The sequence below is a fragment of the Notamacropus eugenii genome, chromosome X (genome assembly GCF_028372415.1).
Source record: "Notamacropus eugenii isolate mMacEug1 chromosome X, mMacEug1.pri_v2, whole genome shotgun sequence".
In the NCBI taxonomy this organism is placed as follows: Eukaryota; Metazoa; Chordata; class Mammalia; order Diprotodontia; family Macropodidae; genus Notamacropus; species Notamacropus eugenii.
The window spans coordinates 93,259,113-93,275,473 of NC_092879.1; the positions used below are offsets into that span (position 1 = coordinate 93,259,113).

Sequence of the window (16,361 nt, forward strand, 5' to 3'; positions counted from 1 at the left end):
GCTTTCTTTCACATTTTCCAGGCTTTTCCTTCATAACTGAGTCATACATCCCTAGAGCACCTGCCAATTAATAAACTCTTTGAAGAAGTAAATTAATTAACATGTGGGAAGAGAACTGAATTTGGTTTCCAAGGACCTGGGTTTGAACTCTGCTCTGCTACTTCATACCAGGATGGCCTTAGGCAAGGCCCGACCTCTGAACCTCAGTTCTTTCATCTATGAAATGAGGGGGCTGGACTAGACAGGCTCTGATGTCACTTCCACTCCAGGTCTTTATGATACTATGAATTAACAACAAAATGCCTCATACCCACAGGAGAGCAAAGGAAAGAGCTTATGGATGCAGTCAAAAGATTCAAGTTCCAGATGTGCACTTTACCAGTTTACTTGGCCTCCCCAGGCCTCCCTTGGGTAAGTGTTCGCTAAGGTACCTTCTACTCCCTAGATCTGAGAGGTAATTGGGGCTGGCTGTTTGTGGCGGAGCGACTTGTAAATGAATCTGGAGGTCTAAAATAAGGTCTCTCTCATTTCCAACATACACACAGAAAGTAATGGCAGCTTCCCATCAGGACAGAAATGGAACAGAACAAGCAATTCCTTCCAGCTGCTATACATGTTTTGTCCGTGCTAACAGAATAGAAAGAACACTCAAAGAAAAAGTTTTTCCCTTGGGAATGACTAGAAATATTGTTTGAAAACTCACTAAAGTGTAAAGATCCCAACCCCCTCCCCTGAATCTGAAATTCTCCCATTTCCACCTCTCCAATACCTTAACTGGATCAGAGGTCTTGATGTAGGGCTCAACACAATGTGCAATGCTCCCCTGTAACACCTTCTCTACTCGGGCAACAAGATAAATTTCAACATGGGGATTTGTCACTGAGAAAATTCCCTGAAAGGGAAAAATAAAATCATTGCAGTCAATCAGTAAACATTTATGAAGGACCTACTATGTGCCAAGCACATAGAACTAGAGACATAAAGAAAGGTAGACAACAAGTCCCTGCCCTCAAGGGGCTCACACTTTAATGGAGGAGACAACGTGTGAACAACTATGTGCAAACAAGATATAGACAGCAGAGATGGAAACTAATCAACAGAGAGAAGGCACTTGAATTCAGGGAGATTGGAAAAGGCTTCCTGCAGGAGGGGATTTTAGTTAGGATTTAAAAAGGGCCCAGGATGCCAAGAGGCTGAGATGAGGAGTGAGAACATTTCAGGCATGGGGAGCATTCCAGGTCAGGAGATGAAGGGTCTTATTTGAGAAAGAGCAAGGACACCAGTGTCACTACAGCAAAGAATACATGGGTGGGTGGGTGGGGCAATAAATGTGTCAGCATACTGGAAGGGGGGGGGAGAGGAGGTTATGAAGGGTTCTGACTGCCAAACATAGGATTTTCCATTTGATCCTGGTGGTGAAAGTGAGCCACTGGGGCATACTGAGGAGACCCCTCTGGCAGTTGAGTATAAGATGCACTGGAACAAAAAGAGATTGAGGTAAGAAGATCAACCAGATGTGAGACAATGAGAGCTGTAGCAGGGTAGGGGCAGAGTCAGAGGAGAGAAGAGGCACAGAGATGCCATGGAGGTAAAACGGACAGGTTTTGGCAACAGATTGGACATGGGTGGGGGAGAGAGCAAGGAGCTGAAGAAGACACATTGCCAGCCCGAGCATTGGGACAATGGAGTCAATTCCTTCTCCTTAGTTAACACTAATGGCAGCTGAGGAAGAAAATCTTTTACCATACTATGTGATAAAGAAATAAAGTACATCTGCACTGCTTATAAAGCCTGAATGCCCCCAAAATATAAGAGAGCCAGAGGATTCAAAGACCTAGTTTCTGGAAAGCTTGGTTTATTTGGGTAAACATGCCCGAATTCCATCAACATGCTTTGATGACCCATGGAAGCGCAGCTGGTTCTCTGAAGGGAATTTTCTCTCTTCTTCTGATGGCCATTCCAAAGCAGTCCCATGAAGCAATCCCAATGGCAAACCCATGGCCAAATGCTAGTCCATGTGGGCTTCTCAGCTGTAAATCAAGGCAATGGGTCTGGCCTCCCTCTTAGAAAGCAAACACGTGCCCATCTGAGTAAAGTACAACATCTCTCCCAGGTATCCTCAGCCAGGCAAATCAATTAGAGAGTCCTGAAAGACACCTATGTTGTCTTCTTCTCTGGCCAGTAGACTTAGCTCATGTCCTACTTCCTGAATGAAAGCCTTCTTTTAACTACAGATCACCAGCCTTATCTTTAGCTTTCTTAAAGTCACTGGCTGTCATTACACCTCTGAGCACGTGATGATACTCTGTCTTTGATGACTCTCATTTTTTTCTCAGTGACAATGTACAGCTGTGAACCTCAGACCACAACATCTCAAGAATCAAATATGCAAGTGACCCAAAGGGTGGGCATAAGATCAATGTGCCACAAAGTAGCCTAGGTCATGTAGGAGCAGAAAAGGAGGTGGGCTGCCAGTCTAGCAAGAGTTATGTCAAAAAGATGGTCAACCTGCATGCTGCTGTTACCCATGCAACGGTGAAAGCTGTCCACAGAGGGATGAAGGGATAGTCAGTGGGGGATCTATGGGGAAACATGGCCTTCTGTCCACAGGATGAAGAGGCATGGCTGGAGCTACACACAGGGACAGAGTATCCTTCCATACCAATAAGCATTATTCTCATAATTGGTCCATGCGTTTAGGTTTACCTCTGTAGGAGGGTTATAAGATCGCTTGGGAAAGAGATCACATCACACAAATCTTTTTTATCACCTTACAATAAACATACAGCACATACCTGCTGACTTGAAATGTCTTGCTGAACACTGTGGGGAAATCTAGGATGCTACTCACTTTTGTGTGTAGGGCAGATCACTAGGCACAGCCTCTGTCAAAGTAATGTCTGTCTGTCTGTCTGTCTGTCTGTCTGTCTCTCTCTCTCTCTCTCTCTCCACCTTCATTATACAGTGGTTCCTGGTTTGGGTTTGTTTGTTTTTTTTTGCTTTGGGCTTCATGCCTCTACTAGAGATGGAAGGGAGACTATGAACCCTGTTCCCCCTTCATCCCTCATGGTTTCCAATCTATACAGAAGGGAGAATTCTCAAGCACTTTCTGGATACTATGTCCTTGGCACAGGCTTCAGCAAGAGCATGGAAAATGGATCCTTTCTAGTTAAAGGTCTGCCATTCTCCTACTAAATTCGTTCAGTTTGCCTCACAGTCAACAAGCACAGGATCATGCATCTGTGATTTAAACAACGACTTTCCGTTAGACTTCACACTGGCTCCATTCTGTGCTATGCTGTCCTTTACCTTGGATACCTTGGGTACCTTGGGTGTCTAGAGGTGTTCTCATCACCTGCTTCTCTTACTGCCTAGATGTCAGAGCACAGTGGCTTAGGGGGCCTCATCCTTTAACGTATTAGCTACTGATGCCCTCCTGCTACCTATGACAGTGGCTGCATGCCACCCATAATGAACCGGTAACATTTTTAGCACCTCAGTTTCTTTCCCATCATCTACCTGGATACCTAGACCTTAAAGTCTTCGAATCCTTGAAATTGCTGATGGTGCATTTCTACTCTGAATTCACTAAGCCCTGTAAAGGTTAAAGACCACACACACCTGTTTTATGTAGCGTAACTGAGCTTCCTCAATCCCATGAACAAAATACTCCTTGGATGAAGATCCCTTTGGTGTGCCATCACTGTCCATGTGTGCTGATGGGCCCAGTAACATTTCCCGAACAGATGGAGGGTTAAGGTCTACATGGAAGTCAGCTGAAATCTTGCAATTATTTTTCACATCAAACAAGGCAAGGTTGAGAAAAAAAGGCTCGACCTGGGAATTGAAGAAAACATCTGCGTTTTTAAAATGGACAATTCAATTTTAAAACTCTGAATTCCACCAAAATCTTTTAATCGTTTCTGCAGCTGGCAAGCCCTTTGCATTCATTTTCATTCCATTCACAACTCAAAATAAACGATGGCTCATTTGCATGCTAGAAAAAGACTTTTCGAAGCAACAACCAACAGACTTTGTCCAATTTGAAGCTGCATTCAAAAGCAAATTTAGAGTCTTACTGTTAATATGCTTGTGGAATAATTTTATATGTAACTGAGGTCCAACCAAGAATGTGAAAATCAAATCTCTTCTTAAAGTTTAAGTCAGTTAAAGACGGTGCCAAGTGATTTCTATTTCAGAATGAAATGGTTCAGCAACAAACAAACAAGTCTCCAAAATACCTTTGAACTGAACACAGACTACTGAAGGATATTTGTCAATTGGTCATACACGAGAGCTGGGACAAAAAGGTACTTCTACCTGCTGCCAAAAAGAGGAGCATTTCCTGACTGAAACCATTGCCCCAATGGCAAGATGGTGGTTTCCAAGAAACAAGTTATACATACATTTGTGGATGGTCCCTGGGCACTGTCTCCAACGTGGCCCAGGACGTTGAAGGTTATGTCATGGCAGCTCACTATGAAACGACGGCTACACTTTTCTTCAAATGGCCTTACATCTGGTTCAATGCCGGAAAAATCCAACCTCTAGAAAAAACACACAGGTAGCATTACCAACCAATTAAAGGACATGTGACTATATGCGTTGGGATCCAATCTGCAGGACCCGAACTTAGTCCATTGGCTTGAGTTCTGGCCCCTGCCAAAGCTACCCGCCACAAAGAGACCCGGAAGGGAACATGACCATGATAGTCTGACAAGCTCTTCCACCACCGTCCTTGATTTCCAAGGCCTGGCTCCCTTGGCTCAAGCAAGCTAGGTGTTCATTATAGTTGTACTGTTCCCGAATAAGGGAAAGAGTCAGGGTTTTCATCATGGCCACTTTTAGGGGGAAATGATCTGGTGGACAAACATCCAAGTAGGTTTCTCTCGTCTATACGTGTGGCCAACGCACTAGTTTGTTTTGCTTAACTGCATACTCCTTGGTTACAACGGAAGGGGGCGCTCAATGGAAAGTGTAGCAAAAACCAATAATAATAAATATAAAAATAATGGCCATTAGCACAGTGCTTTAAATACTTCATATGTGCTACATCATCTGATCCTTAAAACAGGCCTGGGAGGCAGATGCTGTTATTATCCCATTTTACAGATGAGGAAACTGAGGCACAGAGAAGTTAAATGAATTGCTCAGAGTCAAAAAGACTGCCAGAGGCAAAATTTAAAATGAGGTCTTCCTGACTCCAAGGTCCAGCGTTCTATCCACTGCATCTCTCAGTTGCATGTGGTCTCATGAATACGAGAAGAAACTACCGATATGAACATCCGAACATTAAACAAAACTCTTTTCTCAAATTACTGAAGTAATTTAAATCCCAGTAGGTTTCTTTACCTATAACGTCTCAACTAATTGCAGTCGCGTTGACCTAGGCTATTATAAAAGACCAAATCCTCCTGAAAGGGGCCTTATATATTATATCTGTCTACCTACAACATAAAAATATAAAAATGAACACGACTATCCATCACAAGAAATTTTGGCTAAAAAGGCCTGGCGATCTGTTGCTAGCTGTGCTCTCCAACAGTACAGTGCGAAGAGATGTGGCATGAAGGCCCCCAGCAAACCCACACGAAGACCTTTAGATCTTTTCTGACCAGTTCCCAAGTTTGAGGCAACTCTTTCAATCATCCAGGAGAGAGCATCTGAGGCAATTGTGTCAACATGTCAAGCTGGGAACTCAAAAAGGGGTGAAGGTCTAAGGAAGCAGCCCTCAGGGAAAGGATACTTCCGTACTGTAAGACTGACATCTCTTGTCCTCAGAGTCTCACTACACAGAGCCTCACAGTAGCTCACTGACAAGCAGCTCCCACATAAAACCAGCTCAGTTCCATGACCGCAAACATGTTACACCACAAATTTTTAAAAAGAAAAACCAACTGGCTTTGGTTTCAACCACAATCACTTGGATCCTTTGTGCAGTAGGAACAACAAGCCTGACAGGTCCAATTAAAGCCCAGTTTTTATCTGGGGAAAAACACAAGGCTCCTCTATGTTTGGCACGTAAAATTTAGGAATGGATGGCAGAGGACTGACATTTGGGAACCTAAACATGTTTGCTCTTATCGGCTGCAGAGGGAAAAAGGCAACCAAACCAACTAGTACACTCCAAAGGCTCCACATTTCTCATGATGCACCTTTGCTAAAGGGAGATGTTTATACTACTTCCTATATGTTTTTTAAAAAGAAGCTCCTTTTCAAACTTATCTTCAAGGTGTTGGGGGAAAGAGTGAACATGAAACATACATTCAACTCAGAACTGTTCACAGTGGAAGAAGAGTTTGTTACCAGCCACCTATTCAAAATGAACAAGTCCCAAAGAGGAATCAGTAACCTTTGAGATGCAAAAGCAACAGTTCAGCATTTCCCAGATCTTCCTTCAGCCATCACTGCAGTGCAGACCTTCACACCTGCCTGCATTAACTCTTGGCAAAAACCTCTCCTCTGTCCCCCACCTCCAATCCACCCTCCATACCCCTGCTAGAGCAGTAGAATAAAGACACTCTGCTCCCGAATCATCAGAGCCTTCCTATAGCCTACCAAATCACCTCCAAATTCTTTTGCCTGGCATCTAAGGCCTTCCAGAATCTGGCATCACCCCGCCTTCCCAGGCTGAGGTCATATCATTATTCTCTTGAATGCATACTACCATCTGGCCAAGCAAGGCTGCTTTCTGCCCCCAAATATACCTGTTGTTTTTCCAGCTTTTTGCCTTTTCTCATGAAGCTCCTTCCACATGCCCAAAACATTCTCATTGCCCTTCTTTTGTCTGATGAAATCTTAGCCAGTCTTTAAACCCCACCTCAAGTGCCACCTCTTCCCATGCAGGCTGTCCTGCTCCCCCTTCTCAATAAAAACCTCCCCCTTTGGGTCTCATCTCTAACACTTTGTTAAGTGCATTAAGCATCAGGGCAGAAGGCACTCAGCATCTAGTAGTGTATGTTACAGTTATTTGGATTTGGGGGCTTCTACTCCTACTGGACTGTAGGCCCTCCATGAAGGCAGGGTCTGTGATCTCCCTAAACTCTCACTCCCACAGAGCCTAGCTCACTGCTTTGGATGCCTCCGAATAAGGCCTGACTCTGGGGTTCCTCCAAAGAGAGCATTACCTGCACATCAGCATCAAAGGAAAAGAGGTTCTGTCTTCCATCTCCTCTACTGAGCTTATTCAGCTGTTCAGTTTCTCTTCCATACTAAAAATGAAAAAAGAGGTCAAGTTTTAAAAATGGATTAAATGTCTTTATTTTTCTTCAAAGTATAGTTTGAAAAAAAAACCACCACCAAACTATAAATGCTAACAACCTCCAAAAAGGTAAAAAAAAAATGCTTTCCTAATGGGACATTGACTCAACCAAGCAACAGCTGCATCCATCAATAATCTCTCTCATTGGGGCCTATAAAAGCTGTGAGATCAGGGGCCCCACCATGGACTTCTTTACTCCCCTCCCCTGACTCCCTGTGCCTGCCACGTAGCCCTGATCCCCACACTTTCAAACCTAAGAGAACCAGCTTGGAGAAAGCCAGAGAAAGATGACTAACATGGGTCCAAGGAGAAGCAAGGCAGACACAGGAAACTAAGATTCTTCAGTTTGGAAAGGTAAAGCTTGAGAGGGGACACTGGAGAATCCCTAGAGATAGAGATCAGCTGAATAAAGAATTATTTGTCAGGTCTTATATTATATCAGGGACCATAGAATAAAGACCTGACAGTTCAGTCCAAACACTTCCATTTTTAAAGATGGGGAAACAAAGGCCAAGAGAAGGGAAGAAATTTGCCCAAGGTCACACAGCAAGTCAGTAAAAAAGGGTTACCCGGCTGGCTTGTTCTCAATCCTACTGCCTAGCTTTGAAAGGTAATAGACTCCTTAACCCAGTGGGTCTTTCTGCAGGAGGCTAGATTCCCACTTATCAAGGGTGTTATAGAGGGAATCCCTGCTCAGTTATGCATTGGGCCAGGTGGCCACTGAGCTCCCATTCTGCTGACAGTCTGTGGATCACTGGGTTTCTGGGATATATAAGGAGGAGATTGGAAGAGGTAGTTTTACAACAAATTTTCATTTTGTTCAGTAATTTTCAATCATGTGACCCCATTTGGGGTTTTCTTGGCAGAGACACTGAAGTGGTTTCCCATTTCCTTCTCCAGCTCATTTTACAGGTGAAGAAACTGAGGCAAACAGGGTTAAGTGACTTGCCCGATCACACAGCTAGTAAGTGTCTGAGGATGGATTTGAACTCAAGCAGATGAGTCTTCCTGTCTCCAGGCCCAGCACTCTATCCATTTCACCACCTAGCTGTTAACATATGTCTATAGGTGTATTACTGTCATATATATATTCAAATATTCACACAGTGGGGTTCACTTTCCAAATTTGACACTTCGTGATATGATTCAAACACATACACATACACTTCTAGTACACCAAAAAACTATATTTCTAGGAAATCACTGATCAGATGTCAATCACATTACATTATCAGTAGAACCTCTCCCATGTTCATAGGATTCTTTCCCAAAGGGGCTCTTTGTAAACACCATGCAGACAGACCCCCAAATAAACTGGCACAGCACTACTCAATGGGAGACAGTAGACACTGGGGACAGTTTCTTCTTCTTTCTCTCTGTTTAATTTAAACCCCTATTTAAAAAAAAAAAAGCTCTACCTTCATCAGCTCAGGATGCATACTCCTCTCCAAGCTTTCCATGATATTCTCTGATTTTCCTTGGCTGCTCGTTTCATCTTCTGTAAATTCATTAAAAGGAGACGTTCCAAACCATACAGATCATGTCTACTAATCACCTCAGAAAAAGCGCCCAACCAGCTCTCCTTCCCCCATGCCTAGATTTACTGCTAAGCTTTTTGATTATGAGAGCAATGGAAAACTTTAATGGACTCTTGAAAACCTGCCATCAATTTCCCATCCAAAGTGTCCAATTTCAAGGCTGCTTATATTTCCCACGTCAGAATCCATGTAACACTGCCTTATATTTCTGTTTTAATCCTTCTACCTCCATAATCACCTTCAACTAAGGAAAGGGTCAAGACGCAGATGTTTACCCACATGCTTAGAGACAAGGGCACGACCTCAAAAATCTGACCTTGCACAGACTCCACAGGCTCTTTCTTCTCTTGTCCCGAGCTGTCTGCATTGATCTGAATGACCTTTCTCAGCGTTGTCAGCCATTCTTCCATGTCCTGCTCAGTTTCCGCTGCCAAATAATGGCTGTACTTGTCTAACATCTTGAGCTCGAAGGCATGACGCCGCATCTTGGGACACTGGCGGTTAAAGACAAGATGCATATCCAGTTAGCAGAGTTACTTCGATGTCTTTTCTCAATGAACAAATCTCTTGACTAGAATGTACATTCCTAGCAGACAAAGACCATGTTTTTACATTCATTCATCACGTCCCTCAGCACCAGCATCCAGAACTTAGCAGCCAGCACCCAGCACCCAGCATAATTCCCTTGCAAGTCATGACATCATCTTCCTGATGTCATGGTCCTCTTTGAAAACGAAGGACAAATAATGAATCAAATAACGAATGAATGAATGAACCCAGCACCTATCATCCAGCACCTGGCACCTAGCATGGTGATAAGCACGGAGGAGGTGCTCAATAAATACTCTTGGAGTAAAGATAGATACTTCACTTCTTGGATAGTCTCCCATTTTGGAGCAGGGAGGAGCAGCTGCTTCACAACAAACAAATGCCTTGCCCTTTCCCTGCTACTGCAGTTTTTCTTGTGCAAAATTTAGACTTTTCTAGGAACGGTAACCAACAAACCTAAATGTGACCCAACTCCAATCTGGAAGCAGTGTGGGGCATAGATGAGAGCACTAGATCAGGAGACAGCTTCATTGTATTGCCTTTGAATGTCAGCTGTATGATCTTGGGCAAGTCACTGCCACTCTGTGGGCCTCAGTTTCCTCATCTATAAGATGAGGGGCTTGGACTAGATAGCCCCAAAGGTCCTGCCTTTGGCTCTGCACCTATGATGTGTACTATGTGTTATATGGAAAAGGCTTGTCTCATCCAAATATTCCTGTTCAAATTCATCTTTACAAACTTGAAAATCAGACACCAGAAGGAGGCCAATCCCTCTCTTATGTCAACTGTGACTACGTCAGGACTTTAGAGATCACTCATCAAAATCTTGGTTTAGAGAAAAGGTAACTAAGACCCCGAGAAACAAAGGACTTTGCCTGAGGTCACACAGCTTAACCAAGTTCAAATGGATTTGAGTTCTTTTGGATACTACGAAGTTGAGATTTCCCGTGATTCCATGCCTACCTGAACAACATCAATGCAGGCATCCAGGTAGATGCAACCTTTTGATTCCTTTGAATTCTTCTCATCTTTATAGGAATTAAGAATATATGAACCATCAGGAAGGTGAGTTAAGTAAAAATACCTTCTCTTGAATACCTGTAAAAAGACAAGAGCACCAATGATACATTAGTCACACCTTCGTCGTACCTCGACCATTCCTTTGATCTGAGGATCTCAAAGGGCTTCGCAGACACCATTTATCTCAACCATCTACAGACATACCTGTGAGCTAAACAGAATTATGATTCTCTCCTTTTGAAAGATAGAGACAGTGAGGTCAAGTAATTGGCCCACAGTTAAGCCAACACCAGAAAAGAAATGAACTCAGTTCTTCAGAATGCAGGAGCCCTCATTCCAAGTGGATTTTTCTTTTTTCATTCTAAAATATTCTACTATTCTGTGGGGGTAGAAGAAACAGCAGCTGGGAAATGGCACCTTGGCTGTCACTGGGAAAACCAGCATCCTCTAGCTGCTCTCACTTCCATTGTTTTACTTGGGACAGTACTGTGGTGGTACTTTGCTTATGGTATAACTAATGATCTCATAATAGCTCCTATTTTATAAACTTTTAAGTTGGCAAAACACTTTCTGTGCCCAACATGTTCCAAACAGAACTCGTTATCTTTCCACCCAAATACTACCCCTTGACTAATTTCTCTCTTTCGGTCAAGGGCACCACCATTCATCCAGCAACCAACAACCAGGTAACTCTGGAGTCATCCTTCACCTTCCCTTTGGCTCCCCGCCAATGTCCAAGCAACTGCCAAACTGTGTCAATCCCACCTCCATAACATCTGGTCCACTCTAACCCTGCTGTCCACTTACACAGCTAACATGCTAGATCATCAATGACCTCATCATCCTGACTAGACTGCTGCAGAGCATTAACCTTCAAATTGAACTCCTGGACTGGAGTGTCTCACCCCTTCAATTCATCTTCCACATGGCTGTTAAAGTAATCTTCTGAATGCAGAGGTCTAGCTATGTCACTCTAACGTTCAAGAAGCTTCAGTGGCTCCCTATTACCCCTGGGATAAAATACAAAGTCCTCTATTTGACATTTAGAGCCATTCATAATCTGGCTCAATCCATCTTTCCAAACTACTTTCATATTATTTCTCTTCACATACTCTCTATGACCTGCCAAACCAACCTACTTCTTATTTCCCCATACATAACATTTCATGTCCTACCTCCACGCCTTTGCACAGGTTGTCTCCCACTCCTGGAACACTCCCTCTACTCACCTTAATCTTATAAAATCCCTAGCTTCATTCAAAGCATAGCTCAGATACCAACTCATACAAGAGGTCTTTCTTGATTCCCATAGTGCATTTCACCCTGAAATTATTTTGTGTTTACTCAGTCTATTTTCATGTACTTACATGTACACATGCTGTTTCCTCCCAGTGGAATATAAGCTGTTTAAGGGTAAGAACGGTTGGAGTGTTTCACTCTGGTCTTTTAATTCCTAGTGCCTGGCTTAATTGGATGATCTCATTTGAGTTCCAGAACAAATTCCATAATGTAGAGAACATAGGCATTATGCCTATTTTACAGGGAAACTGAGGCTCAGGGAGGCCAAGTACCTTGCCCATCCATAGTCACATGTTAGAGGTGGGAAGTAAACCCAGGTTTGCCTTATTCACACCAAACTTCTTGTCTTGGCTTGAAGCCTTTCACCAACCTGATCATCCTTCTCTTGATGTTTTCTTCTTTATAAAGGTCTTTCCTAAAAACCTGAGGCCTGAACCTGAACGCAACCCTCCAGACATAATCTGAGGAAGTCAGGGAAGAGGGCAGTGAACCTACCACCTCCCTCGTTCTAGATGCGATACCACTCTGGCCACCTGCTGCATCACACTGGCAACTCAACTGGACTTTACTGTCCGCTAGATCTCATAGAAACTGCTGGCTAGACACACCCAGCCCAGCCTGCACTTTCATATTTAGGTTTAAGTCAAGTATAGGACTTTACTTACCCTCATAAAATTTGGTTCCAGCATGTTAAGATTTTTTTTGGATCCTCACTCTTGGCCAAAATGTTAAATAACCTTTTTATTCAATCTGATTTTATTTGCAAGTGTGAATTATCTCCCTCTCATTCCCTGCCCTCATCCCATGCCCACTGAGAAAGCAAGAAAAACAAAAGCTCCCATTACAAACATATAAAGTCAAGCAAAATAATGTCCCTAAAACAGGTTTCCATCTACACCCGGAGTGCATCACTGTCTAGAGGCGGGTATCATGTTTAATCACAAGTTTTCTGGAATGTTGGTGGTCACTGTGTTCATCAGAGTTTAAAAGTCTTTCAAAGTTGTCTGTCTTTACAATATAATTGTTATTGTGTACATTGGTCCTCCTGGTTCACTTAACCCAGTATCAGTCCTGCCCAGGTTTCTGTGAAACCATCCCTTTCATCATTTCTTAAAGTTCATTCATACACCATGATTTGTTCAGCCCTTCAGGGTAAGGACACACCCTCGGTTTCTAATTCTTTGTCACTACAAAAAAAAAACCAAAACTGTAAATATTTGTGCACCTATGAAGGGGGGAACCTCTTCCTTTTTCTTTGATCTCTATAGGGGCAATAGACCTCCCAGCCATGTTGGTTCTCAGTTTTATATCATCTGCAAATCTGAAAGTTCTAAAAGACAGTGGGGTAATTAGGTACGTGGCAAAGCTATGACTGATTCTTTAAGCCAATGCTACTACTAAGCAACGTAAATGAACGAAGTCAAGTGGACTGTGATCCAATCTAAGCCTGAATTCTAGAGAATCTAAAGAAAAAAGCCACACTGTTTGCAAGAGGCCCTGTTAACCACAAAGTATAGGTTGGCTGTTGTCCTTCATCTTCGAAGAGGACCAAAATGACATCACCATGATAAAGTGAAATTTCAGTGTGTCTGACTGTGGCTGATCAGACCAATATGAGCTCAGAACGCTCTACCACAGGTTGGGCACAGATAGTCCGTGTGAATATTTGGGGTGGACATCCCAAATATGAACATCCTGCATTTACTTTGTGCTGTCTCAACTCTGCTTTGCTCAAAGAGCACAGCATCCTTTCTGATGTGGGCACGCCATGCTCCCCTTCACTGTGCCCACTCCTGAGAAAGGTATATCCAGCTCCAACTAGCTGGCCTTCCTTTGCCAACCTTGTTTCACTCAGGGCTGCTATTTGGATGCGATACCTGTTGAGTTCTCTTGCAACAAGAGCAGTTCTTTCAGGTCAGCTGGATTTTCTGTTGTCTATTAGTGTGTGCACATTCCATATGCCGATGATGAGTGGAATCATCTTTGCAGATGTTTTTGTACATTTTGTACATTTTTTTGTGTTTCAACCACATAGTGAGATTCCCTGCCTGCCACGGTAATCAGGCCAGAGTTGGGTAAGCAGAAAATGTTTAGGGTACCTTTTCTAGTTGCCTTTCTCACACCAGGAAGTGAGCAGTACAATCCTGAAAAGGCTGCTCAGACACCCAGGGGGCTGCCGAGTCCCACTGCTGCTTCCAGTGAGAAATGACCCTATGGCCTGGGCCGCCTGCGTGCAGGGTTGTGACTCCAGCTCCCAGTGTATCCGCACCTGCTGCTTCATCACTTGCCTGTCACCACAGAACTTTGAATAATAGTGAAATGGTATGGGTGATGTCTTTGATTCATGTGTAAACTGGATTTAAGTGAGGCAGAGCTGCACTTAGTTGTCAGTCTCACTCTCTCTTTCAGAGTCATCATAGTCAAGTGGCACGACAGAGTCAAGATGGCTGGCAATGGCTCAGGATGCAGTGGATGACCTTGGCATCTTCAGTGTCTAACCAAGCTCTAAGCGCTCCATGTTGCCTGCTTCATCTGCCTTCATGGCCATTGGAACAAATTGTTCTCATCTGCCCATTCCATCAGAGGAAGTTTTCACATGTGTAGGGTAGACACCCCTCTAACTCACCAATGGGTTTGAAAACCCTTGGTTACCCTCAACATGGTTTGGCCCGTCTGCCAAAACAGTTTACCAGGGTATGGCTGCTGCACATGCTGCAGCTTCTTGGAGCCACAGGTAAGAGTTAGGTGGAACAGGTAGACACCAAAGGTGGAAAGAGCCCCCAAAAAGGGCTTGGCAGCCATCACACTAAAGGTACCAGTACTGGTCCTCCCTGAACACACCCTACACCTCACAAAGTATAGGACAGAGAATGGGAAGGCGGGAAGTCAAAGATTAGAAGAATCAGGATCTAATGAAGACTGCTCAGTGTTTTCCTCACACCACTGCTTCACAACAAAAAGCACATTCAGCAGCAGCGGCAGCCACCGTTTTCAATACTAGCAAAGCACATCTTTCTAAGAGAGCAGAAATCACTTCCTGCCACGGAGCGCTGCTATGGCCTCTGAGAGTGAGCAGCACTCACTATGGTCTGCCGGCAGTTCTATGTTGGTCTTACATCTGGAGGGAAACTTGGGGGCTTTGTCTCAAAGAAAAGGGACTTTCTGTCTTTTCGCAAAGAAAGAAAGTGGAAGTAAGAAAAGTCGCTTGACAAATGTTTATCGGGGGCGGAGACAAGATGGCAGAGTGAAAGCAACGACTCACCTAAGCTCCTGGAAAAACTCCTCTGGATATCTCTGGGGGGAGAGTCTGACCAGACTTTGGAGGTGTAAAATCCAGTGGGTGACGGACTTTGACGGATTCGGAGCCCAGGCTGGACCGGAGGGTCCACGGGAGGGATCTGTTCCACGGGGGCAAGACCCTGGCGCACAGCGCAGCGCGGTCAGCGCAGCAGGGCGGAGGGGACCAGAGGAGCCCGAGAGTGGCGGGCGAGACCAGCGGAGCAGGAGATAAGCCAGGCCGAGCAGGAGATAAGCCAGGCCCAGCCGGTGAGAGCCGCTGAGTGCCAGACATCAGCGCAGCAGCCCTTGAAATCTTCAGCCTGAAGACGGACTTCGGTGGGTCACTACTTGAACTTCCAGGAACTGGGATGGCAGAGTGATCAGTAAGTGCTCTCTCCTCCCCCCTGATGACCGTGAGGGAGCAATAAAATTCTTCCCCAGATTAATCCTGGATCAGCGGGAACAGCAGAAGGGGGCAGGTGGTCTCATAACACCAGAGGCTGGAAAAGTGGCAAAGGGGGATTCTTCCTACTGTGGTGGAGGCGATCTGGAGGGACAGACGACCCAGGGCAGAGAAAATTCGCACTGAGACCCAGGCAAGCCTCAGAGCCAGGAGACGAGCCCCAGGAGGGGCGGGAACACGCGTTAGCTTCTAGGCGTGCCCCAGCCCTCCAGGGGAAAAGGGAAGACAATAAGGAAGCTGGGATTACCATCCCCTGACCTTGCCTTTGCCTCAAGTCAGCTGAGGAGATAGCCTGAGACCAGACCACACCTCCCACACACCTAACAAGCTAACCCCAGGGTTGATCGGGGAAACAAAAAACAAAAGCCTGCTTTTAGTCCAGACACACATCAGCTCAACTTAAAGATCTGTACCTTCTGACTGAAAGAACCAAAAGCTACAACACTCAGCCAACATCATGAATCGGAAAAAGCAGACGACAAATGTTTATCGAGGTGTCTGTGATGCTGGTACTGGAGGGAGAGGGTTACTTCACTTTCCTTCTGTTTTGGTAATGAGACCAGTTATTCCAAAGAGGTGGGAAGAGTGCCAACGAGTCATGTGGTGGAGTCTTAGGCGTATGTAGCATCGCCCGCATTTTATTTAGCACCAAATTGAGGGAGCCAGGGGTTACTTGGCTTTACAAAGGCCAAGGAGGAAAATTGGAATTCGAGTGACCAGCAATCACTGGGCCCGAAGATGGGTCAAAGAAGGGCTCTGAAGACTTTCAGAAGGAGCTCCTCAAATGTTTCGCCCTTTTCAAGTGATCTGATTCTTCCTCGTTCTCAAGGGGTCTTGTTTTACAGCTGTGAACCTGTTTAATGCGATGCTTAGTTCATGCTCATTTGAGGATGTTTTGTTAGCATTAGTTTTCAGAGACAGAAATTTTCTTCTCAGGATTGTTTCAGCTGCA

The 16,361-nt window shown here is 44.5% G+C and overlaps 1 protein-coding gene across 2 annotated transcripts in view; it reads right to left on the reverse strand.

Annotated features, from left to right (window-relative positions):
• DOCK11 (dedicator of cytokinesis 11) overlaps nucleotides 1-16,361 on the reverse strand; it is a 193,572-nt gene that overhangs the window by 106,778 nt on the left and 70,433 nt on the right. For both annotated transcript variants that reach the window (XM_072625882.1, XM_072625880.1), the window contains exons 7-13: nucleotides 10,312-10,446; nucleotides 9,116-9,293; nucleotides 8,680-8,759; nucleotides 7,128-7,211; nucleotides 4,407-4,547; nucleotides 3,622-3,837; nucleotides 770-892 (exon numbers count right to left, since the gene is read on the reverse strand). In XM_072625882.1, the coding sequence (XP_072481983.1) occupies nucleotides 770-892; nucleotides 3,622-3,837; nucleotides 4,407-4,547; nucleotides 7,128-7,211; nucleotides 8,680-8,759; nucleotides 9,116-9,293; nucleotides 10,312-10,446 (957 nt within the window). The remainder of the gene's footprint in view (nucleotides 1-769; nucleotides 893-3,621; nucleotides 3,838-4,406; nucleotides 4,548-7,127; nucleotides 7,212-8,679; nucleotides 8,760-9,115; nucleotides 9,294-10,311; nucleotides 10,447-16,361) is intronic.